At 46.4% G+C, this 26858-nt stretch overlaps 1 protein-coding gene across 2 annotated transcripts in view; it reads right to left on the bottom strand.

The window, feature by feature from the left end:
• TIAM2 (TIAM Rac1 associated GEF 2) overlaps positions 1 to 26858 on the bottom strand; it is a 126804-nt gene that overhangs the window by 4448 nt on the left and 95498 nt on the right. For both annotated transcript variants that reach the window (XM_082668996.1, XM_082668997.1), the window contains 8 exons: positions 11759 to 11938; positions 8979 to 9047; positions 8316 to 8441; positions 7353 to 7461; positions 3896 to 4075; positions 2109 to 2227; positions 724 to 832; positions 59 to 117 (listed from right to left, as the gene is read on the bottom strand). In XM_082668996.1, coding sequence (XP_082525122.1) covers positions 59 to 117; positions 724 to 832; positions 2109 to 2227; positions 3896 to 4075; positions 7353 to 7461; positions 8316 to 8441; positions 8979 to 9047; positions 11759 to 11938 — 951 coding nt within the window. The remainder of the gene's footprint in view (positions 1 to 58; positions 118 to 723; positions 833 to 2108; positions 2228 to 3895; positions 4076 to 7352; positions 7462 to 8315; positions 8442 to 8978; positions 9048 to 11758; positions 11939 to 26858) is intronic.

Raw genomic sequence — 26858 nt, 5'->3', positions numbered from 1 at the left:
AATAGGAAGATAACAGGCATGAAAAGATAGCTTTAATTTAAATTAATTCATGTCTTACCAATTTCTTTTTCAGTTTGCAGTTTTCTTTATAAACCAATATGACGGCTCTCTTAAAAACTAAAGAAAGGAAAAAAGAAAGAAAAGACTTTCATTATTTAATACACACTCTCCCAAGGTTGAACTGTAGCTGAATATTTTAATAGAACAAAGCTCTACAAGATCCCATGATGCTGACATGAGTGAATAAGTGGTACTTCCTTCTGTTCATATTTGAATTATGCAGAGGTACCTGCTAATTTAAGAGCCATTATCTGAAGGAGATCCTGGCATTTTGTTTTCTGAATTCCTGTTTTGTTTTATTGAACGCTGAGGACATGTGTGTTCGTCTCAGTGAGCATGCACGGTCTATACCCACTCTCCCAGCTGTCCGGGAGAATTAAGACATTCTGAAGTGCAGCAAACTACTAAGATAGCAGGTTTCAAAATAGCCTCGGGGAGATGTGTTCCCGTAACACGTGGTGAGATCCACTAAGCCAAGCAGAAGGGAGGAGATGAGTATGTAGGGCAAGAGTTCTAAAGAGTTGGAAGCTGTCCATGTTAAGTCAAAGCCATTAGAGCAATGATTCTGAGTCCTTCTGGAAATCACGAGTTAGCTGGGTTTAGCAGGTTCTTCATTCTTGACAGCCTCTTTTAAGTTTACATTCTTTTGAATGGAGTACTGACCGAATACTGTGAGCTCGAGGTCCTTTCTGGCTTTTCCTAGAGACAGAAATGGATTCAACCAGGACACTGTAGAGTGCATCAGAAGTTCCCCCATTGAAAGTTCTGTGACCTAAATGGCAAAAACAGGAGATCAAGAAGACGTGGAAACCCTGGGGGGAGGCTGTCTCATATGAGAGAGGGATCACACATATATGGTCACAGAAGTACGTTCACTTTGATTTTTATGGTTCCTGTAAACATGGGGCCTTAAATAGTGGCGATTTTGAAAATATGAGCTAAGCATCAAACTGTTTGAAAAATAACATAAACGTGAAGGCATTTTGCTCCAATGCACACATTGTTTGTGGGTGAGACACGCCTCCTGCCCTGTGGGATGGCATTCCTTCCACCCCAGTGTCAAGGTTCATCCCAAGTGCCTTTGTTAACATTTCATCCAAGACCTAGTACACTCACCACGTCTAATCCCAAAAGCACACTAGGCCTGCAGAGGTACCAACGTTGAAACTGATTGTAATAAAAAAAAAAAACTACAGCTGTTTTCTGTTCTTGTCTTTTTCTATTTAAATTATATTACTTCTTATATGTAGGCTTTTTAAAACTCAAAATTCTAAATTTAGTAATCCAGCCAGAGAAGAAAAATAGAGAAATTGTGACGTTCCACTTAAACGACTTTTGTAAGTAAGGAGGTAGCACCGATATTTGAGGTTAGAAAAGAAAAAAACAAAGAAAAGCTCTTTTTTTTTTTTTTTTTTGCAGTACGCGGGCCTCTCACTGTTGTGGCCTCTCCCGTTGTGGAGCACAGGCTCCGGACGCGCAGGCTCAGCGGCCACGGCTCACGTGCCCAGCCACTCCACGGCATATGGGATCTTCCCGGACTGGGGCACGAACCCGTGTCCCCTGCATCAGCAGGCGGGATCTTCCCGGACCGGGGCACGAACCTGTGTCCCCTGCATAAGCAGGCCGACTCTCAACCACTGCGCCACCAGGGAAGCCCAAGAGAAAAGCTCTTAATTCTCTCCACATGCTGACTGCCACTGCCTTTATCCATCCTACCCCCACCAGCCCCAGCGCTCCATTTATGTTCTAGCCTCTGGGATCTGTCTTAACCTCACACTCCACGGGAAAGGAGGAAGAGGTACAGATACGAACTCAGTGATATTTCTTCTTTTTTTTAATACGATATTAACAGGACATAAGGTTATATTTTTAAACCCATGTAATCAATTTTATGTTACATTTATACCTAAGTGGTGAGGCTTGTTATAAGCATTAAGATCAAAAAGAAAATCTTAGGCATTTTCTCCTGCACGAAGTCCCTAACAGGTGGCCTCCAGACCCGGTGGTCACAGGCATTCAGCCTCTCAGGATCCGGAAGTCCTACTGACCTCCTTCTCTGTTCCGCTCTGCTCTGCCACCAGCTGGTCGAACACCGTCCCGTAATCCTCGTGTATCTTCTGCATCTCGTTGATGTGACTCGCTACTGTCTCCATTGCCTTCAGGGCTTCTGCAAAATATGCAGTCATATTTATAATCACATTTATAAGTTTGGTTTGAAATCCTGCCCAACAGCAGTAATGAAAAGGTTCAAGATTCAAGCCAGAATCCGAGACCCGTTCTCACTAAGAGCAGCAGCATTCGAGTATGATGCAGGCAGCCCACGGTAACCTAGTTACAATATGAAGAACAGCAGAGTTCTCTTCCACCTCAAATTCCTTTTGAAATGAGGCAGAGTACAAGTAAAAAGTATCACTAATAATAAGCTATTTATTGAGCCCTTTCTACTTGGCATGTTCTATGAGGCGATTTATGTGAAGCATCTCATTTAATCCCCACAATAACTCGATGACTGTAGGACCTGTTACCAATGCCATTTTACAGGTGAGAAAACTCAGGTGCAGAGGGGTTCGGTTTTTTGCCAGACTTCCAAAGACAGACGTAAGGAGTCTGAGGCTGACTGGCCACAGGATACCTGCTTTTGAACTTTGCCTCTCCTCCTGGACCACTTACTGGAATAGTGATCAATGACAATTTTTCTTAACAACAAGTTGCAAGAGCCTCTGTAAATGCCCAGTTGCCAGAGCAATTGTTTGCATTTATGCGTGGGCATGTGAGGGACAAAATGATTTCATCCAAGGCAAAAAGAAAATTTCAAGTCACCTCCAAATTCACTATTTTTCATACTTTGTTCTTCTGATTTGGTATTTTGATTCAGTCTGGAGGGACGTTGGGAAGAAAACTTTTTAACAGACCCCCTTTAAAGATCATCTTAATGCAAAGTGAACCATTCACACAGTATTTGAATGCTAATCGTAATCTGTATCATTTATGTATAAGCTTTAACTTTCATACAAAAAAATTATCCTCATTACTTACGATACAAAAGTATGCTTGTCACAGAAAAACAGCTAGTTTCATTTACACTCTTCTTGGTGTTTGCTATTCAGTAATACTAATGTTTATTAATAAGTTTGTTTCCCTCTCCACGTGCTTTATTACAGGTACCGTAACTGGACCTCCTAGCTTTGACACGTGGAGAACACATCACTCTTTCTCTGCGATCCAAACAGCAGCTCTTTAACAGATACTCTGTTTACTATCAAAGTGAGGGGCTTTGTGTATCTGACAAATCTGTATCTTAGGCCAATAATTTCTGAGGTTACAAAAGAAGACACCTCCGCGTCAGCCGTAAAAAGCTTCACGGGTCCTCGGGTGTTGGTTTCAGAGTCAGGCTCCGCTCAGAGCCGTCCACAGGGTGGAGCCTCACACAACATGTTTGATCAGCCGCACTTGGGCAGCAAACCACACACAATTTCAAAGTTGTAGGAAAACAGGCCGGGGTTTTGGTCCTGGCAGCACTCTTTGTTTGTTAACCACGTAACCTGAAGTAGTTTATTTCAACTCACTGAGCTTCAATTATCTTCTCTGAAAAATGAAAATGGAAACACCCTTCCAGAGGCTATTCCAGTGAGATAATTTTTGCCAAAATATTTTGCCCACCTTACAGGGATGGCCATACTACCTAGCTATTTTCACGTACTAAAATGGTACCTAAGGTTAACAATCACAGTACTGACAAATGTTCCAGAATGTGAAAGCAAGCAGGGAAGAGGGGAGCTCGTGGGCCTGGGGGGCGGCAGCCGTCACATCGCGGCCTGGGCCCCTCGCTTCTTACCTGTCAGGTGGTAATGCTCTTCGCTCTCGTGGTCTGTCAGGGACACGAGCTCCTTGAGCAGCAGTGGGTACTTGAGCACCCTCTGAACGGGCTTGATGAGGTAAGACTCCAGAGTGGAGGAGTGCTGCTTGGTGGGGTTCCGGGCGTCCAGAAAAGCCTTGAAGGCTTTATCAGTTTTAGCTACAAGCAGATGCATTAAAAGACCCTTAGAAGAGCACAGGAGGATGAATTAAATTCTGCTTCATTTAGGTTTTAATGGAATTACAGATGATCCACTTCTACAGTCCTGCAAATTGTTTCTTATTCTATACACTTGAGGGCTATCTGCAAAGCAAGCTTTTTTTTCCTTTAAAAATAAGTTGATAAGCACTGCAGCCTCCATCTCTACAGTTCCAAGCAATCTAAACCTTCCACCAGATTCAGACCCCTCTGGGCAGTGAAAACCACCTCTCTGTTCCGTGTCACGAAGGTACACACACGAACCCAAGTGCTTTCAGTTATGAGGGTGCCAGTGGACACCCCAGCCGTTGCTTTGGATTCCACCTGCTGGCACTGGTTGACCAGCTGTTGGAATTCAGCCCATTTGGATGAAAACAAATCTTTATTTGGGGTTTTGTACAAAGGTAAAATGGAACTTGTAGGAGATGCAGTACCATTCTGAACGTGGCTACTACACAAAGTGGATGGGGAGATGATCCTTCATCTTCGTGGCAAAGAAGGAACTGAGCAAACCATTGGTATGCTTTTAATTTACTACACTGTCGATAAGAAGGTGTTCATGGGAGGAAACTAGTTCTTTCTGGTTTAAAGAACTAGAGGAGACAGATTGGGCTCTGTCTTGTTGGCCTGAAGCACTCCAAGACTTCCCTTTTTCAACCTGAGCCTGTTCTAGGATTTAAACCAAATGGCAGAACTGCATCAGTGGACCTGGCTAAACACTGTCGGTGTCTGGATGAAGCCTACGCTCCCTCCACGACAGTACAGAGAGGCCATTCCCCACTTCTGAAAAAGAAACACGGAAGAGCAAACTCCGGATTCTTTATGGCAATGCCATCAAGGAGCGTTTGATGACAGACAGAAAGGGCTTGGAACGTAGCTTGGCTCCTACTTCCCTGCTGACACAACTAAAAAAGTTCCAGTGCAGAATCCCCTCCAGCACTCGCCGTCGTCACGCAAGACAGCCCTGGTTCACTGGGCAAATCATAACGGGAGTGAACTACACGAGGCCAACCCTAACTGAAGAAGGCATTCAAGTCCTGGGGAAGTCACTTTTTATCCTGGGAATTTGTAACAGTTTAAGCTTCAGTAGGTTCAGGTCCTACTTCCAGGTACACTTGAGAAAACGCAGGTAGCCTGGCGAGCTTCCCCGGAGCCGGTTCAGGTGACCTTGAATAGGATTACATATATTTTCATAAGACGCCTTCCACTGTAGGGCCCATGCAGAACAGGAGCAACCCCTGGGGACCTGTATTTGTTTGATGTTCTCCGTGCAGGTTGAATTACTGCTGCTCATGACCTTGAGCTTAAAGGCCTCCTCTCATCTCTGCCCCAGAAATGAGAATTCCAAAGAATGGGATAGAAAAATATCTTCTGAAAGAGACAAATCCGAGAATTCTAATCTCATACCTAAAGAGGTGTGTGATGACTGAAAAAAGCCTTTGGTAATAACAAAACCTCAGTTGAGCATTGCTAGTTTAGGGTGTGGTAAAGGAAATGTTCACATATTGAGGTCTGGGGAAGTCATTCTGGCCTATACACGAGTTAACTTTAATGTAAAAAACAGCCTGTTCGTGGCCTTTCAAACATACACTGTACATCTGCTTTAATTATTAAAGAAAAGGGTGCATTGACCAGAAGTAAAGAATGTCCATGTTAAAATTAAAGATGAAATGCCTCCCTTCCTGGGACGCCAATGCTGGTCCTCCTTCCATGATAAGACTTCCTTCCCAGGTGCCAAGGCCATACTGACTGGCTGTGTACGTGCTGATCTGGTTTTCCGGAAATCTGGAAGGAATGTATCCCTGACTTGTTTGATGTTCTTTGTTCTGACAAGACATGAAACTGTGCTGACAGCCCTGCTTCTCCAGAGCAGATCCTCAGAGGAATCAGAGAAGCTGTCTTCTGGGCAGTACTCCTCAGTCTGGCTCAAATAAAACTCTTTTCTATTCCTATTATAGACTGTTCATTGATTATTTTTGTCAACAGGTTATTACAGGAATAGCTTAAACACTGGGTTGATGACAACAGTGATGGTGACTGTGGCACAAAAACTCCCTCCAACACTCCTACACCTGGAGAAGGTCACTGCTAACATCAAATCTCTGACTGCACTTCCCAGGACGGGCTGACTGGCCGGCCCGTCACCGAAAGCCCAGGCAGATCAACGTGTTGGCCACCTGCCCCCAAGCTGACCCGCTGCAAGTCGGCGGCCAAAGCTCAGGCATCTCGCCAGCTCCACAGAGTAATGTTTGCTGTTGACATGAAGGGGACGAGCAATGCAGGTGGGTCACCCAGGTCCACTTGGACTTCAGAAAAATAAAAATGTTCAATTAAAGTCAATAAAATAAAATAAGACGATAACAATGTGGAGAGACGAAAGGTACTTCAGTGACAGAACGTGGCCTGCGATAAGCGCCCATTTCACCAAAGAGGCTTTAATTTTAGGTAACACACTTCTTGTGAGTTTGGTGGTTGCTGTTTGGTGGTGGTTTTCTGCAGTGGATCCTCGGGCTTAAGAAGAAGGTTAACAGGAAGGAAAGAAGGGAATTCCCTGGTGGCGCAGTGGTTAAGAATCCGCGTGCCAATACAGAGCACACTGGTTCGAGCCCTAGTCCGGGAAGATCCCACATGCCACGGAGCAACTAAGCCTGTGCGCCACAACGACTGAGTCTGCGCGTCTGGAGCCCGCAAGCCACACCTACTGAAGCCCATCCTCCGCAACAAGAGAAGCCCCCGCTCGCCACAACTAGACAGCCCGCGCGCAGCAATGAAGACCCAACACAGCCAAAAATAAAAATAATTAATTTTAAAAAGAAAGAAAGAAAGAAAATGGCATACATTGCTTTCTACCCCCTCCAGCGGCTTATATGGTTGGTTAAAAGTTTTCAGAGCAAGGCATTTGGTGAAAAAAGAAATCCAGATGCAATTTAACAGCAAAGTCACACGTGGCAGAGCAACATCTCTGCTGTTCGGTACACACGTTCACTGTCACCAATACACTGAAATAAACTGAAAACTTCATGTTTGTCAACTTCAAGGCCAACACTGGAGCATAATCCATTAAAATTACACTTACCCCTACTTGACGAATACAAATTTACTCTTTTTAAAATATATTTACTTATTTGGCTGCACTGGGTCTTTAGTTGCAGCACGCGGGAACTTCGTTGCTGCGTGTGGGATTTTATTAACAATTACAATTTCAAAAGTATAGCTGTAAAAGGTATGAGCAACTTACCCCTCTCTAGAACCTTCTGTACTTTAATATGATTAGCACAGAATCCGCTATAGAGTTTAAAGTGGTCCGCGTAATAAAGGAAAGAGCCTCCGAGGGAAAACAGTAGTTTCTAGAAGGAAAGAGGAAAAGTTACATCAGGCGTGGTTTAATCAGTGTCTGTCTGCTGGCTCTGGCATGGTGTCTGACCGCTTTGCTGTCTCCATGGCATTTGTCTTTCGCACACCAGAGCACTAATGCCTCGGGGAAGGCACTGACTAAAAGCAGCCCCGGGCGGCCCCCTTTGCCCAGTAGGTGGAGAACAGCCCGGGCGTCCCTCTAGCACAGCTTGTTTGATTGAAAAGTTTCTGGCAGCAAAGCCTATTGACACAGTGCGCAATCAGGGACAAGAAAGAACGTTCTAGAAAAAATACGTCTGACACAGTGGGATATAAATAATCTGAGAGGCTAATTAATAAAGCTGACTCTGCATTACTTGGGACGAATGATGCTTGCTGTGTACTTTCTTGGTCCCTTTCTACTGCCTTCCGCCTGTCCCCACCTGGAGGGACCTCTTGCCAGTCACCAATGGCCACACTGGAGACAGGGCTCCATAGAAGAGGAGGCTCTCTCAGAGCCAGTGAAAACCTAGGTCACATGACCACAGAGATGCAGAATCAGAGGCAGGAGGTGCTCTTGCCTCAGAAGCAATCGCCCTACAGATCCTTCTGGAGAGCTGAGTAAGGAGCGTGCGTGTCAACAGCAAGCAGACTCCATAGAAGCTGTGCTGCCCAGACGTCTGAGTCGCAGAGCATTTACTCTAGGGAGAGATGGAGCCGCCTGTTACCACCCGCCAGAGGAAAGCCATGCAATGAGAGCGCTCAACTTACCTTTTCAATAGTCAAGGGACAACACTTTCTCTTCAAAGGGAGAATTTTGCACTGTTCCCACCTATGTTTGCTTTAAACCTAAGTCTAAAATACTTACTCTGAACTGCGAGGGGGTTTCAAGTATGTTAAAGTCAGCCGATGCTGAAATCCCATCCTCCAGAGTCTCCAGAAATACCTTTTGAAAGTCAAGCATCTCTGGCAAACTTCCAAAAAGTGACTCCATCTGTGTACGTGAGGATCAGAATTCGAAGAGAGGGTGTTAGCGACGGCGACCCAGATACCACTCTGCGTCCCAGACGCACAAATGAACCACAAGTCATTCACCAAGAAGGAGACAGAAGTGAAGCCTTTAAAGAAGACGGCATATTCAGTAGGGGACATAGCTCACACACAGAGACTTTGACTGCCCCGGTCCCTGTAATACTAAAATAATTGGAAGTGGGTGTCAAGTTTTCAGAATTCAAACTGGGGGGAAAATGGAAAGAACTAATTACTGTCATTTAACATTAAAAAGCCATGTATTAAAAAGTAATGTGGGGGACACCTTCTACTACAAAAGGGGCACGGTCATTTATAACTCCGGCCACTGTGTTTCACGGGATGGAGGCCACATAAATGGCTTTGAAGGAGGTGACGCTTGGGTCTCTCTGAAGATCCGAAGTCTCAAATGTTCTTTGCGGATCAGTAGATAAAATCTAGGTCTGCTAAAAGGCAAACTGAGACTAACCTATGGGTCAGCGGACGAAGGGAAGGTATTTACCTCATCTTGGGTCAGAAAGGTCTCACTTTGCAGTGGCTCCAAGTATAAGTCAAAGAGGCAGCTCAGATCCTGAAAGACAGAAGAGAGTCTTTAACCCTTAAGTCTCCAAAATACCCAAGCGTTTCCGGCAGCCCGGGCTGCAGCTCAGACTCGCATTAGGAACAATGAAGTTTATGTCCGGTTGAAACGCTTGGCCCTGCAAGTGGTGGTTCCTGCTCAGCTAATTCAGAGAGGTTAACAACACAGTATGACCAGCATCTGGACTCCACATTTTTCTTTATAGCTCGATCACCTACTCTGCGTATCTGAATATCTCAGTGGCAGAACCAGAACCTTTCTTTCGGCTGCTGCAGCAGGAACACTCATTTCCCTTCAGAGAAGTGAGTTCTGGCCAGGTACCTCTTTCAGGTGTGGCCACATCCGCTGGCCGACCTGGCTTCCTTGTCTGCCTCAAAGAGCAAGGCGACAGCTCCAGCGTGGACGGCTGAGCTGACACGGACGGGACAAGATCCGGAGAGCTCTTCGGCTTTGGGGCTGACGCATGAGCAGAATTTCAAACTCCCATGCTCAAATGCAAGAAAACATTTCTGAAGATGAGCAGTCATCATGTTTACAGTCTAGGCCATCTTTGAATCTCCAGTAAACTGGGCTCCAACAGTACAGAATAGTGGGAGTTGACTATATTTACAAAACTCTTTAGATAAAGGTTTTTTTAAAATAATTTGAAGCCAAGATCAGGATATAGTTTAGTGATAGAAAAGAGTTCTTTTTCTTGTTTCATTTATTCCAAAGAATTCTGAGTCCCAAACTATGAGAAGTAGGTAACTACGTCTGCCTCCTTTTACGATGGAGAAATCCAGCTCTGGAGAGCCCGGTCAAGCCAGAAGCCTCCACAGCCTTGTGGTGTAGGTCCTGAGAGCAAGTGGACAGGCCTGTGACACTGAATGCTTCACAATCAAATCCGCCCTGGCCTTCCCGTCCTCCCCAGACCCCACGGCGGCCGCTGCAGAGCAGGGAGAGGTGAGAAGTCACCGAGTCTTATCTCAGGGAACACATGAATGCTGAAAACGCCAAGTCACGTGCAGAGGGTCCAGGTTACAAAACAAGTAAAAGTCCATGTTGAATGTCAGCAACAAAAAGAAATTAAAAAATGAAAAAGGGGTGTGTGTGTGTGTGTGTGTGTGTGTGAGAGAGAGAGAGAGAGAGAGAGAGAGAGAGAGGGAATCACCATAGGCACCAGGCACTGGTTATTTTGTCAGAGGCAGAGGTGGGCTGTGGTCACTCCCTGAGCCGGTCACTGCCATCCAGGAGCAGTGACACACTGAGGGAGGCCTCGCTGAGCCGCGGAGCCAGAGCTGCAACACGGGGGCCCCAAGGAGACAAAGGGCAGGGCTCTCGCAGAGAGAAGGGAGAGCCATCCTTTGTATGCACTTCGCCCAGAGCATCCGTCTCAGTCCTAGACCAGCGTCACGATGCATGACCCTCCCGTTCAAAGTGGTCTAACAGTAAAATATAACGACAGCAGTGACAAAAATAAAAAGGGACTTGGATTCCGCTCTCAACTGTGCCCTCAACCCTGCAGGTGAGAACACCATGGCCATCACCAAGCTGCCACGGCGCGCAGAGCTGCTGGGCAAGGTCACTGTCGGAAGCCCCTGGATGTTCACTTCATCTCCCCACATCCAATACAGGAAAAGACACAGTGGGAAATGAAATGGAACTGCCGTCTCTGCAGTTTTCCTTTCTCCCCTGCAGGACCAAAAGAAGAGGCTATGGGTAATTCTCCTGGGCTGCCTGTGAATGAGGCTTTCGGCAAAGTTCAGATAAAATGACAGTGATGTTAATGAAAGGGGAAGCTCAGGTAAGTCTTGTGAAGAAAGAAGGTGAGAGGTGTGTGTGTGTGTGTGTGTGTGTCTGTGTGTGTCTGTGTGTGTGTGTGTCTGTGTGTGTGTGTCTGTGTGCGCGCGCGTGCATGCGCGCGCACACACACACACCAAGGCTTAATTCACGGACACAGTGTGTTAGAGCTAGAACGAAACACCGCTGTCTCAGACCCCGGTTGAGGGGCTTGGAGGGAGCCGCCCAAGGCCACTGCAGCAGGTGAAGGCAAGGCCAGGCCTGGATGCTCAGCTCCCACACTGCTGCCAGCAACTGGCTGATGAGATGAGTTTAAAACCATTCCAAACCGTCAGCAAATACTTAAAGCAAAAGAACTCTGTCTTCCCAGGCACCTGCATTTTTTGTAAAATGCTTCTCAAACTACTACCTGAAGCCTCTGAGATGAATAAATGAACTCCCCGGGTAGTGAAAGGTTCGGCCGCTGCCCTGTGTGATGGCTGGGGACGCCTGCGAGATGCCCGGCACCCCCGCCGCGGGGCTCTGTCCCGCGCGGTGACCGCCTGCACTCCGGAGCCCGTCCCAGCAGCTGCTTGCAGACAAGCTGTTCCCTGGTTCCTCAACACCTAAAGTGATCTCCATTCCCCCTTTCCCTAAACCCGTACAGGCTCCCTTCCCACAGATTGCAAATGGCAAACCAGAACATCTGTTTCCATAGTGAAAGCTACCTCAGTAACAAAACGACCGGGGAATCTCATTTTTGCAAGCCCTCTCAGCCCTTCCATCCTCTCGCCCTCCCCTTCAGCAACTCGCCACTTCAGGGAGCAGGCATCTCCCTCGTGAGTGGCAGGGTCCCCGGCAGATACCTGGACACCCCTGCCAACATACATACAACTGGCTGTCACAGGAGGGGAGCAGGAAATTGTGACAGCATCTTCTGTTACCTTCACATAGGACTTCTCTGTGTCCATGAGCTCCTGGATGACTTTTCGGAGGCGATCTGCATCCGAGAGGTGGCGAGCCAGCGGCCTCGGAGGCGGGTCCTGACTCTCCCTTGGTCCTTCCATGCCGTTGGTCTGGGTGTCGTTATAACTCCTACAGAGCGCGGCGATCTGCTCAGCACTCTGGGAGGGAACAAGAGGCACAGGACGTTCTCCATCATTATCAACAGCCCACCAAAGACACAGGGGCTCTCTCTTTGCCCAGCGCCCTCTCAGGAGTCTTGCGGGGCATTCATCTAGGGCATCCGGCTTCATTCATCTCAGACGACGCTGGCTACCATTCAAGGTTCTGGTCGTGAACATATGAACTTACACTTGTTCAGTACTTACCCATGATGCTTTTTCGCTTTCACAGTAGCTGTCTGACAGATGCTTCTTTAGTGCTGAGACTAGAGAATAAGGCAGAGCTAACCCTCTGCAATATGGCTGAGGTTGCTCTAAAATCAAGGTCATGGCTCTGTGAAAGCACAATGAGAGACAGACTCATCCGGTCCACTCTGTCCCCTCAATGGCTGGCCTAACAGAGCTCAGTTCCCACACTAAACGGCCCGGAGAGACTCAGGAACGGGGCAGCAGGGCAGCAGTTTTAGGATGGCCTGACCACAAGGGCCTTAGATCTGCCCCTAAACCCAGCCCTGGAGCTCTGCAGCCTCAGGCCAAGTAGCAGTATTAGGAGTGAGAGTGTGAGCCGCTGCATCAGCTAGGAATGGCAGTAGAGGGCAGGATGTGTAGGAAAGATAAGGTCCCCACGCCGAAGGGGGGCAGAGCCCGGGGAGCAGATGACACGGGAAGCCTGGCGAGGCTCCGTGGGAACCTTCGCGGAGGAGGGAGACTTGAGCAGCTTCTGAGCGGGAAGCAGACGTGTCAGACCCAGGACGTGGGGGCACGGAGGGTTCTCATTCCAGGTAGCGGGAACAGAATCACACACGTTAAATGGCAAGAAGGAGCGGGAACGCCTGCGGGGGTGAACAGCCTTCTGTGCAAGCTCCTGCTCAGACTTAAGCACGGCATGAAAAGCCTTCTCCAGGGGAAGCCATGTGTACACTCCTGCCTCAGGCTGACGCTTTCAGGTCTCAAATGTGCCTCCTCCTCTATGCCTCTACCTGCCTGGAGCACCATCAGATTACACTCAAAGTATCTTTTTTATTCCTCTTTCTTTCCATTCCTCCCACACACAAGCTCCAGCCCATCTTACCACCCAGCAGCCCGTAAGCCAGCCAAGGGCAGGGTCCTGCCTTTCTCTGCCGTCGCCCCCAAGTGCTCAGTGCTGAGTCCACCTCTGGTGCACCGACGTGATGACTGAGTAACAGAGCAGCTTAGTCCCGACACGAATGACCAGTATCCATCCATCTCTGGCAACTTTCTGTCCCTCAGCTAAAACTCTCCTTTCTTCAGCTAGACGTCTCCATGCCTGATCTCCATCATGCTGTCTCGGGTCAAAAGCTGCCCCAGTCAGAAGCACCTCTTCATTCTCACTGAATTCATTTTCTTTGCCTGGATATTTCAGGACGGTAACAAGCCACACAGCACACTGGTCAACCTCAGCGGCCAACTTGTTACAAAGCTGCCACTTGACACACCGAAGTGCCTCCCTTCTCCTCTCCTCCTCTGTTCTACGCCCCACCCGCCTTTCCTCAACATGGTGTCTTCATATGATGGGAGCAGACGACACTGACACTTGGCATTGATGTTCTGGCTAGACTTTCAGTTCAATCTGGTGGGAACCAATTGCTCTGCCTCCAAAGAAATAGAAACCAGCCCCTGCACAAGGAGATAAGACCTGCCAAGAAACACCAAAGCGCAGCCTATGGCAGACTGGAAACCAACACGAGCCTGTGTGGAACAAACGAGAAATGTGACACACGTTAGACGAATGAGAGCATCATGTTGGAACAGGCTGTCTGGAAGGCTTCAGTGAAGAGTGGATTGTAACTGGTCCTGGAAGGAGCGTGTACCAAGGGAGAACCACGGAATGAGCCAAAGGCGGCGGGTGGAGGGAGGTGGTGGTGGCGGAGGGATAAGCCCAGTAACATAAAGAGCCCAACTCAAGGCGGGGGGTGAGAGCGGGGCCCCCGCAGATGTCTACGATGAGAACTCCCAGACTGCTGGCCTATTTCATATAATTGCTTCTCCTGTATTTTGGCATTAATCTTGGTGCAGAAGTTAAATCAACCATGTAACAGATACTAAACCTCCAACTAGACACACAGACACATCTGAAGTGATTTACTTCTAAAACAGTTGAAGCATGTGTAAGCACTAATGATCCTCCTTAAGTACACATATCATCCCCTTGTTTTTATCCTTAACTATAACACTAGCATATTGCTGGTAATGCCTATCAGAAGATGTTCACTCAGAGTAAACTTTCAAAGAACAAGAAAACAGACATGGGGCTTCCCTGGTGGTGCAGTGGTTAAGAATCTGCCTGCCAATGCAGGGGACATGGGTTCGAGCCCTGGTCCGGGGAGATCCCACACGCCGCGGAGCAACTAAGCCCGTGCGCCACAACTACTGAGCCTGTGAGCTAGAGCCCGTGAGCCACAACTACTGAGCCTGCGCTCTACAGCCCGTGCTCCGCAACGAGGGAAGCCACTGCAGTGAGAAGCCTGCAATGAAGAGTAGCCCCCGCTCGCCGCAACTAGAGAAAGCCCGCGCGCAGCAACGAAGACCCAACGCGGCCAAAAATAAATATTAAATAAATTAATTTTAAAAAAGAAAACAGACGTGGATGTTAAAGCACAATTAGAATGCAACGTGACCTATCAAAATGTCTCATAACATGTTTGAAACAACCAAATCTCATGATTCATTATTGAAGAAACTCCAAACTGTTCGGTCTTACCCTAGAAGCCTGACGACACAGCAAAAGCCAAACAGAGCAGTGCAGCCAAAAGGTGGCTTTCCTTCTCTTCCAGGACATGAGCCTCACGATGGAGCACAAGGGAACATCACCAAACCAGCCCCAATTCTGTCCTCCTCTTCCTGCTTCCCACGAAGCAGGTGACTTCAAGCCAGGTCACACGTTTGCTCTCTGGGAGGGGCTATTAAAAAACACCCACAGCTGGACCACCTGAATCAGAATCTTTGGGGCCCCAGGTATGCTGCTGTGTGACTCACATGAGAACTACTGGTCTACCCATCAGTAGAGAGAGCATTCTGCCTGCGGTTTCTGGGAGGATCATGTTGTCCCCAGGGTCTGCACCACAGGATGGCCACGTAAAAGGTGTGTGGACTGAGCTCACGAGATAAAGAGGAAATAGGCAGAATCATACCTGTGCGCCTGGTGTTCTGGGTTTGGCTTCACTCACGGTCCAATAGCCCAAGATAATAATACTGAGACTCTCAAACTTACTTATTTGAAATCTCTATACTGGTATTTGCACCACAAGCTCAGACAATACAACTTTGCAATCCTGAAAAACAACGGTTTCCAGGGCTGTGGGATCCACATTAATAGCTCACATATACTGTATAAAATAAGATCTGACAAAATGCACCATAAGTGAAACGGCAGCTGGTGAGATGCAGCTTTGCCTTGCTGGGATGTCAAAAATCACACCTAACAATGCAGTGTTAAAATAACGAGATTTTAAAAATAAAGTATCTTGCCATTTTAGAAAATGAGAATTCATGTTGAGAACGCTTCTGGTAAGATTAAGTTGGAAAAGTAAATGTTAGCTGAGAGTTTCACGGCAAATGCACTTTTGAAGGTAGGGCTCATAATGAAGTGCTCAAGTGCTACGAAGTCACCGTAGCTGCTGTCTAGGGAAGGTTGTGAGGATTACCTGGGATCCAACAGGGCAGAGCCACTAGAAGGAGAAGAGTAATTGTACCTACGTCTTTAGATCGTATCTGAAAGAGTCACTTGGTTGGTTATATTTCATTTCCTCCGTTCTTAGCAATGGTTTTAAAATTGAACTGCTAAAGGTAGAATTCTGGGTGTATCTGATAAGCAGTTTCTAGGAACAGCGACTATTTCGGTTGGGCTATTTTCACACGTACGCGTGGTGATGGAGGTGAAAAGCACAAACAAGATTGAGAGGAACCGAGTTCCAGCCCTGGCCCTGCCCACAGTCCTCCATGCGTGCTGGGCAAGACTCATTGCTGCACCTTCAATTTCCTTATTGATGAGACAGAGGAAGCATTACCTAGCCCATCAGGTAACCCCTCAAATTGCCATTTGGACCACGGAGAAAGGGGAACTTGGATTTGTTGAGCACTTGCTGTATACGAGACAAACTCAGGGGGCGGTGTTCTCCTAGAACTATCAGGCATTCGGTCCTGACGATGCGACCGGCTGAGACTACAAGTGCCGAGTGCGAAGGCAGCACCTGACGGAACAGGTTCCTCCTACGCTCGAGCTGTCTGACGGTGCCGACCACTTCCTTGGTATCTGGCAGAGCACGGGCAAAACAGGCTTGCTTCTCTGGCTGCCTCTGCTCACAGTGCCGTCAGGGCTCTCCCGGCCCCAGGAGAATCCAGACACACCCCAGGCGTGCCCGGGATGCAGCCACCGGCCCCTGGAGGCCACCTCTGCTCAGGGAAGCAAAGGCAGCTCCCCACATCTGCACACAACTGTGACTTCTGTTAGGCTAATCCCCGCTCCCCTCCATCCCCAGGGATGCTGCTTGTAAAGCAAGAGACATGTTCACAAATCAGGGCTGGGCACGCATGTGGACTCAGTAGCCAGACAGTGTGTGCTTGTGCAGAACAAAAACCACACTGGAACTTGAAACTCAGACTGGTATTTCCCAGTTCGTAGTGATCAATGCTGAGAACCTTGGGTTCATCGGGGGCCTTGCCTTTTATAAGAAAGCATCAAACAGATCTTTTCCTCATGAATTCATTTTTAAAATTTAATGAAAACAGGGCTTCCCTGGTGACGCAGTGGTTGAGAGTCCGCCTGCCGGTGTAGGGGACGCGGGTTCGTGCCCCGGTCCAGGAGGATCCCACATGCCGCGGAGCAGCTGGGCCCGTGAGCCGTGGCCGCTGAGCCTGCGCGTCCGGAGCCTGTGCTCCGCAACGGGAGAGGCCACAACAGTGAGAGGCCCGCGTAACGCAAAAAAAAAAAAAAAAAAAAAAAGGAAAAAAAAACATTTAACGAAAACAGATTTCCCTAAAACTATGCTATATGAAATAGTAGTGATACTGACCCACAAAATTTTTTTTCAGGCTTTTCAGTTTTCACTAAGGCTGATCCCTGCTTGAAAGTGATTTGATCTCATTTATAGATGAGGACATCTCACTCAAGACCTCTGAATTCAAAGTCACACTTCCGTGTTCTCACCAAAAACAAACAAAACGTAACTACGTGAGGTGATGGGTGTGTTAATTAACCTGACCGTGATAACCATCACAACGTATACGTATATCAAATCAAGTTGTACACCTTAAATATATATAATTTTTAATTGTCAACTATACCTTGATAAAGTTGGCAGGGAAAGACATCTAAAACAGAGTTATCTTTGTTTCTGTGTCTTAAACGTGTGAATACGGACACCTGCTTCCCTGTATTAGGGCTGCAATGTGTCTCTTTTTCAGGAGCCCCATTTCTTGGGGGTGGCAATGAAACTGCTCAGGATGACCAAGCGCCCTGCCCCGGATTCTCTTTGGAGGAAGGCGGGGGCTGAGCCTTTTTCTGAAACAAGCTTGGAATCCCGTAGGTGACCCTTTTAACCTCCATTCGGATCAATACTTTTCATCCGAAGCATCAGGCAGCTCCTCCTGGCCTGGGTTAGTTAAGATCTGCTCCCCTGAGCAGAACTACTCTGATGTTTGCTTTGCTCTTCTTTGAAGACACTGCTACTTGAGGCTTTTCAATTTCCCTGTGGGTTTTGAAACCTAAGCTGGGGTAAGTACATCACATTATCCCGAACTATTCCCGGACGACGACTGAGGTTTCGGAGCTACTCCGTGAAATATCAGTGCCCACCAGGAGCCCTGCACCTCGTCAGCGGCTCAGCTCTGCCCCGCCTTTCCGGGCTCAGTTTGCAATCCTGTCCTCACTTAGGGGCCTCGGGTACTGCAGACTCTTTTGTCAAAGGCATCTGTTGTCTGACTTGGACTCCAAAAACACTTTCAGCTGAAGAAAAACGGTTTAAAAGTGCTGCATAATTTGCGGGTAATAGTTTGCAGGGAAATGCTGAAAGGTAAATGACAGCATTTGCAGTGCGCTCGACTTTTGAATCCCCGGCTTAGAGGAAAAGGAGGTTACCTTAGAGGGGAGGTCAGTCATGGACTCGGCCAAGACACGGACCTAGAAGGGAGGGTACCCCACACTGCTTGGTCAACTGGTCCTACACAGTATGTGACCCCCAGCTGCCACCCATGTCCTCCTCTCCCTCCGTCACACAGACCAGCCCTTCCCGCTGGGCCACTGACAGGGATGGAAGCCCGGGCTGGGTCACGTCTGCAGAGGCTCATCCTACCAGGATTCCAATCAGAAGAACCAGATTCTACTATTTCTACCATCCCTAGAAAGAATGCTGGAAAAAAAAATAAAAAGCTGTAGGCCCTGGGCAAACAGTCAGTTGTCCTCGGGGACAGCCTAAGCCTGGAAAGGTGTGGTTGCATGCTGTGTGCTCAGCTGTGCTCATACAGGTCCCCCAGTTCACTGTCCAGGGCATGAGAAGTCACGTCAGTAAACCACCGCAGAGTGCAGCTACGGAGTCGGGGCTCACATCCTAGCAAATTAAGTCAGAAACGCTCCCTTTGGTGGGGGAAAAAAAAAACAAACTAAAAATTGTACAAAGGACTTTTTCTCCATTGACTCTGTAATCCATTAAAGTCTCTAACTTACAGAAAGATCTGACATTATCCCCAAATGTTCCCAGCAGAGGGAATCCAGAAGGATCACCAAGGGTGAATGGCTTCCCCGGAAAGGCTAACGGGCAGAGAGCCAGACGATGGGCTGGATTCCAGGTAAGCTGGATCGCCCACGTACACGTCCAGCCACAGACACCCCGTGCTGCCCCACCTCTGCCAGGTCAGGATTCCTAGCCTACACTCTGCTCCGCGCTCAGAGGCGGCTGGCCGGGCCCACGGGCTAGGTGAGAGGGTCTGGTCTATCCTAGGGGGTCTCAGCAGAGGGGGAGGGAAGAGGCGGGGAAGAGGGTCGTATTCACCACCTTGGCAGGGTGAAGGGGAGGCTACAAACAGACCCAAGATGATGATTTTTATATCTGTGATAGTCATTCACTTTATAGTGATACAATCCTTGGATTAAAAACTCTAGAGAAATGGCCTGAGATTTTCTTATTCTTAACAAAATGGTACAAGAAGAATGAGAAAATGCTCATAATCTGTTTTCTAGACCAGACAGTTCTACTTCCAAAGGCAGAATGGAAATTAAAAGATGTAAAATTAAATGTAAACGTATCAGATGAGAGTTCTTATTTTATGTTGAAAGGCAAAGATTAACTTAAATTATGGTACAAAAATGCAATGAAATCTATGCAGCAATTACCAATGATGGGAGAAATCGGCATCTGTTGACCAAAAAAGGACATGATTTATTGGAAAGGGAAGAAGGTAGGTCTGAATTTTGGAAAGTAACTTTTATGTATATCTACTGCATGTAAACATATGTGCATAGATTTTTCTAACGGGATAATATATATCATAAATGCGGTGGTTAACACTGCATTTCAAGTTATTTTCATTTTAATCTTTGGCTTATCTATATCTTCTCATTTTTTATAGTGGTTTAATTTTTAAAAGAAATTTCTTAACGGAATCCTTTCCTGATGCTTTACAAAAACGATTTGAGGCAGAGGCAGCCTGTTTCTAGGAGGACACAGTGATGGACGAGACTGACAGTCCTTGGGCTCACAGCTCCCAGAGTTCAGCTGGGAAGACAAACTGGCAGCGAGTCAGTCAAGGTCGATCGGTGCCCAAAGCAGCGCAGGGGCCTGGGAACAGAACAGGGTGACTTTCTGTGGTCGGAGCACGGTCAGGGAAAGCAAGGTGGAAGCTAGGATGGACTCAAGGGAAACAAAGTCACCCACCCTAAGCAAAGTTTGGGGCTGGGGAGGGGGCCAAGAACTGAAGGCCAGCCCAGCCGTGGCCCATGGCCAAGTCAGGTCACATGGGGAGACGGGGCAGGAGACAGAGGTGGAGGCCTTGCTCTCGGGGGAGGGGAGCGGCAGAGGAAACCCACTTGGAGTGTGTGCCGGGCTCGCGGGCCACCCTTAGGTACACACCTTACAGCAGGTGGCAGGGTGAGTAGCTGGGATAGCATTAGAGAGGGTGGGGTGTGCACCTGTCACGTGAGCTCTGTCCTGTTATTGCCCCCCATGAGTGTGAAGCTCACCTTCACTAAGGGCCTCAGCGCATGCTCTGGGCGAAGCTTTCTGAGACAGTTACTTTTTCCAAGACAGGAGACTTGAACACACAGGTTCTAGAGTGACCACCCTGGCCACGGCGATCACCAGTCCTGACGCACTCCTCCCTGACCCAGTTTGCTCACCTATAAAGCAGGGACCGTGTTTCAAAGGGTCGTTGAGAGGATTTAATGAGGTGAAACATGTAAAACTACTTAGCACAGTGCAAGAGATCAACAGAGGCCAGGGGCTCCATAAAAGTTATAATATGCACAGGGAGTTTAATTTTCCAAGTTCTGTTGTTTTTACAAGTGTAGAAGGAGACATTTCCTCTGAGTTCCCTGAAGGAAGGGCCAGAGAAATCAAATTCCATTTATTTACTAACTTTTCTTTGAGCACCTCCTCCATGCCAGGCTCTGTTCTAGGTGCTGGAGATGAAGCTTGAATACAAAAGAGGAAAACTCTGACCTTCATGTAAGACTATCAGGTGGAGTGAGAGGAAGGGCAGAGAGAGGCAACAAGGACACGGACGGATGACAGAAAGTGGAGCCCACAGTATCTGGACAGAGGCATAGGGCTCTGGGGAAAGCCGCAACCAGAGGGGGCTATGGGGGGCCGGTGGGACGGGCTGCAGCCTCACCAGGTGGGCAGAGAAGGAGACGAACTTCACCTTTGGAGAGCGGCCGTCCAGAGAGGACGCAGCGTTTGAGAAGGCAGAGGGCACCTGTGTGTACCAAGCAGGAAGCGCCCGTCCTCAGGAGACACACCCCCGGGAAGGCAGGTCCGAGCTGTGTGCCCGGAGGTGGGGAAGCACCACGTGTGTGGCTCCGTGGCTCCCAGGCCAGAGTCACGCCCTCGGGGAGGGAGCCATCGATCCAGAGCCCGCGTGAAGCAGGCCTGCTGCCTGCCTTCTGCTCAGTTTCCTTATTTAACTGGAGTTTGGTCTCAATTCAGGGATGAATAAGATACGGTCTTTCAGCCAAGGATGTTTCAAGGGCTAGGGCAGCGTTTCTACACGAGCAGGCTCTTCTTTCACATAAAGTATCGGGTGTTTCAATATCACTCGTATGTAATTCACAAGAATCGGCTCAGCCTACCTACCAGGTCCTATGCCAGGTACCGTGTTCTCTCTTTCCCATTTTTCACCCAGAAAGAAAGATACGGCTTCCTTCTGATGTGCAGTCAAACCTGCGCATCAGGGAAGATGCGGGTGGGCCAGAATTTTTCCTTGACTTCTGAGCGCAAAAATGGTATAAAAGAGACTCTTATGACCCCACCCTGAAACAAGCAGGTGAGCTAAGGGCGGACCATCAGAGCAGGAGTTAGCAAACGACAGCTTTCAGGCCAAACCCAGCCTGCCTGTTGTCCTTGTGGATAAAGTTTTATTAGAACTCAGCCACGCTCACGCATCTGCCTATGGTCTATGGCTGCTTCCGCACTGACACGCAGAGGTAAGTGGTTGCCAGAGCCTATAATATTTACTACCTGGCCCTTCACAGGAGACGTCTGCCAGTCCCTGATAAAGAGCTGAGCCCAACCAAAAAAGATGTCTCTTTTGAAATTCAGTCTGAATTAAAATTGAAATAATCTATAAAACTTTATTCTAAAGTTTTCAGTGAGTAAAATGTATATTTAAAAAATGACTTCTGGGCTTCCCTGGTGGCGCAGTGGTTGGGAGTCCGCCTGCCGATGCAGGGGACACGGGTTCGTGCCCCGGTCCGGGAGGATCCCGCATGCCGCGAGGCCCACGTACCACAAAAAAAAAAAAAAAAAAAAAAAAAAAAAATACTTCCACATGTCAATTGTCTACAGACTCCGGATGACATCTTAATTCCAACAAGATATAAACCATTTTATGTCATATGCTTTCAACTGTGTCAAAAGCCAAACAAAACAACACCTGTGTGCTCACCTGGCTCAGATCCAGGGCTCAGAGAAATGACTCAAATTCTCTTTAACAGTTTTTGCTTTCTTTTGTGTTGCTTTACGATGCGTGGGAGAATTCAGTTTGCTTTTCCTGTGACTTGGCGCATTAAGGTCTATTGTGATTATACCATTTAACATTCATTCTAAATACGTTTATCTAGGTCAAGAAGTCTCTAAACCAGTATCTTTCAACTCACGGTTTGGAAAACATATACTTGCCTATCTACGACTTCTCTGTCTTATCCTCATTCACTTTCCTATCCATAGGTATTTATCTCAGGTCTTAGCTCCCTCTTAATTCTCTTCCTTTGGTTTTCTCTCACAGCCTACTTTTGTTCTGATAATCACATAAATTAGTTTAAACTTGTGTATTTACAGTAACTCTCCCTTCAGTGGTTTATGTTTTCATTGAACCCTATCATTCTAGTTGGTTTTGTTTACTGCCGATTTTTCCAAACACAATATTTCTATTCAAGAGTTGTGCCTCTAACTTTATTCTTGGCGATTGATAATATATTATTGAGCAGTTTTTGCAGCAAAAGTCTTTAAGTGCTACATATTCTGAGAATTTACTGAGCTGAGAATTTTTTCTATCTTCGTCACTGTATTTGAAGAGAAAATGTGTCAATAACAACACCAATTGTAATCAAATTCTGGAGAGACTAGAGCTTTGAAAAATCTTTGTTAGCCTCCAATTTCCTGGGCAGGTAGAGTCTCTACTATAAACAGAAGACTGAGGACGACACAGTTGAATCCTGGAAGGGGGGCCCCACACGCTGAGGTTCAAAGCTCAGGCTGTGTATGACTCTGCCTAGGACAGCTCTGCCCACCTACCTAAGCCCGGACTGTCCCCCAGCTGAGTCTTCTCTCTTTGCCCTGGTACCTTAAGAACTATATTTTCTTTCTCGTTGTAATCTACAAGGGTTCCTGGTTGCCTTACCTAGAAAACCAAAAAGCAGGGCAACACCTGCTTCCCAGCTGCAGACCAAGCCCTCAGCCCTGGGAGCAGTTCTAAGATTCTCAGAAAACTACAATTCAGTTGCCCCTACCCCAGTTCTCTGATGATACTCCTTGGGCACCTTAGATCAGCTTCCAGACTGTCGTAGCGTTACATCTCAGCTGGCTCTAAACAGCTGGCCTGGTCTACCTTCTTGTGGAACATAAGCCGGGGGCCTCCACACCCTCACAGACTCCCCTGACCCGTAGGGAAGTGGGGATGGTGGGGGGCTTCACGGCACCACAGACTAATACCGTCATCTTGTTATCTGCCCTTCGTTGCTCTTAACGCACGTAACCCCACCAGTGTCCCAAGTCTTCTTATTAAATATCATTATTGTTGCCATATAATAATTTTATCTTAGGAAATATTTTTGTAGGAATCCACAAGATAGACACTACTAGGACACGTTTACTGTTGTTAAAAGGTGCCCTTTCTTTCCTGCAATGTTTCTCCCAATACCAAAGAAAGAGAGCAGGAATAAAAGGAATCCAAATCGGAAAAGAAGAAGTAAAGCTGTCACTGTTTGCAGATGACATGATACTATACATACAGAATCCCAAAGATGCTACCAGAAAACTACTAGAGCTAATCAATGAATCTGGTAAAGTAGCAGGATACAAAATTAATGCACAGAAATCTCTGGCATTCCTATACACTAATGATGAAAAATCTGAAAATGAAATTAAGAAAACACTCCCATTTACCACTGCAACAAAAAGAATAAAATATCTAGGAATAAACCTACCTAAGGAGACAAAAGACCTGTATGCAGAAAATTATAAGACACTGATGAAAAAAATTAAAGATGATACAAATAGACGGAGAGATATACCATGTTCTTGGATTGGAAGTATCAACATTGTGAAAATGACTCTACTACCCAAAGCAATCTACAGATTCAATGCAATCCCTATCAAACTACCACTGGCATTTTTCACAGAACTAGAACAAAAAATTTCACAATTTGTATGGAAACAAAAAAGACCCCGAATAGCCAAAGCAATCTTGAGAATGAAAAATGGAGCTGGAGGAATCAGGCTCCCTGACTTCAGACTATACTACAAAGCTACAGTAATCAAGACAGTATGGTACTGGCACAAAAACAGAAATATAGATCAATGGAACAGGACAGAAAGCCCAGAGATAAACCCACGCATATATGGTCACCTTATCTTTGATAAAGGATGCAAGAATATACAGTGGAGAAAAGACAGCCTCTTCAATAAGTGGTGCGGGGAAAACTGGACAGGTACATGTAAAAGTATGAGATTAGAACACTCCCTAACACCAAACACAAAAATAAGCTCAAAATGGATTAAAGATCTAAATGTAAGGCCAGAAACTATCGAACTCTTAGAAGAAAACATAGGCAGAACACTCTATGACATAAATCACAGCAAGATCCTTTTTGACCCACCTCCTAGAGTAACGGAAAGAAAAACAAAAATAAACAACTGGGACCTAATGAAACTGAAAAGCTTTTGCACAGCAAAGGGAACCATAAACAAGACCAAAAGACAACCCTCAGAATGGGAGAAAATATTTGCAAATGAAGCAACTGACAAAGGATTACTCTCCCAAATTTACAAGCAGCTCACGCAGCTCAATAACATAAAAACAAACAACCCAATCCAAAAATGGGCAGAAGACCTAAATAGACATTTCTCCAAAGAAGATATACAGACTGCCAACAAACACATGAAAGAATGCTCAACATCATTAATCATTAGAGAAATGCAAATCAAAACTACAATGAGATATCATCTCACACCGGTCAGAATGGCCATCATCAAAAAATCTAGAAACAATAAATGCTGGAGAGGGTGTGGAGAAAAGGGAACCCTCTTGCACTGCTGGTGGGAATGTAAATTGATGCAGCCACTATGGAGAACAGTACGGAGGTTCCTTAAAAAACTACAAATAGAACAACCATACGACCCAGCAATCCCACTACTGGGCATATACCCTGAGAAAACCATAATTCAAAAAGAGTCATGTACCAAAATGTTCATTGCAGCTCTATTTACAATAGAGATGGAAGCAACCTAAGTGTCCATCATCGGATGAATGGATAAAGAAGATGTGGCACATATATACAATGGAATATTACTCAGCCATAAAACGAAACGAAATTGAGTTATTTGTAGTGAGGTGGATGGACCTAGAGTCTGTCATACAGAGCGAAGTAAGTCAGAAAGAGAAAAACAAATACCGTATGCTAACACATATATATATATGGAATCTAAGAAAAAAAAAAAGGTCATGAAGAACCTAGGGGTAAGATGGGAATAAAGACACAGACCCACTGGAGAATGGACTTGAGGATATGGGGAGGGGCAAGGATAAGCTGTGACAAAGTGAGAGAGTGGCATGGACATATATACACTACCAAACGTAACATAGATAGCTAGTGGGAAGCAGCCACATAGCACAGGGAGATCAGCTCGGTGCTTTGTGACCGCCTGGAGGGGTGGGATGGGGAGGGTGGGAGGGAGGGAGATGCAAGAGGGAAGAGATATGGGAACATATGTATAACTGACTCACTTTGTTATAAAGCAGAAACTAACACACCATTGTAAAGCAATTCTACTCCAATAAAGATGTTAAAACAAATACAAATCAAGTGTTTTCTTTAACCCTTTGGGAATGGGATTTTTTGGGGGGAGGTCTACATAAATCCTACAAGGAGTGAGCTCCCATGGAAAACCCAACATTAAAAGGTATGTTCAGATCAGGAAAGTTATAAATTTATGAAGAAATGTTCTCTAGGCATTACTGACAAAAATTATAATTCAATATTACTAGACCCTCTGCTCTATGCAGATATACCCAGGGTGGGACTCTCAGCTACCAATGCACTGAAGATCCAGGAAGAAGACACCCAACCAGCTCCGGGAGAGAAGAGCAATTCTGTTCAGATATAAGTGGTCTTCTCCAGTATCGCTGTACTTTTGTGTACCCCCAACATACAGTTTTAAATGTTTTTTTTTTAAAAGACCAGTATCTACTAGTTATACTGTATTATTTTAATGTTAAGGTTATTATATAGTGACAGATTTTAAAACATGAATTTTATCTATTGAAAAACAAGTTGGAGGTGAAAATATTCACATATGGCCTGCACCTAGTACAAAACTACACTCCAAATTATCAAACTAATCACTAGTCAGATGCAGCTATCAGATATTAGTACTTGGTAGTCTGGGACTTGAGAACTTTTCTGCAACAGATTTCAAATTTGTTGACAAGAACAACTCCACAAATTTCATTATAGCTCTATGAAATAGATTCTTTAAAGGCCAAAACAAAACAAAAACAAACAGAAACAAAACAACAACAAAATAACACATGTACATTGCTTAACCACGTCTGTAAATTCAGCTAAAGAATCAAAAAGTTGTGTCCGGCTTTCTAACATCATACCCGCAACTGAACAAACAGAGTTGCTCTGCCTTTAAGTCAAGTACGTGTCTCTGGTATTTAAATGCACCGTTGTGCATGTGGTTTCCCCCTTTCCTCTATAATCAGCACCACATTCTCCTTACTGGTCAGATGGGTGGAGTGGAAAGAATGGACTTTAGCATCCAGCAGAGCTGGCTGTGAACGCTGCCCCACCACTGACCGGACCATCAGTTAGCTTCTCCCATCTCAGTTCTCTCACACTAAAAGGGGCTCGTGATATCTACTCAATAGGGCTGCTGGGGAGAAAATGGGGTTTTCATGAGATGCTGTATATAAAATTCACAGTGCACGCTAAGGGCTGAGCATCACAGGCTAAGGGCAGCTTGCA

Source organism: Grampus griseus, assembly GCF_964374135.1.
Source record: "Grampus griseus genome assembly, chromosome: 13".
Taxonomy (NCBI): domain Eukaryota; kingdom Metazoa; phylum Chordata; class Mammalia; order Artiodactyla; family Delphinidae; genus Grampus; species Grampus griseus.
Note: the sequence above shows the minus strand (reverse complement) of the source record. Positions and strands in the feature narration are given on the sequence as shown.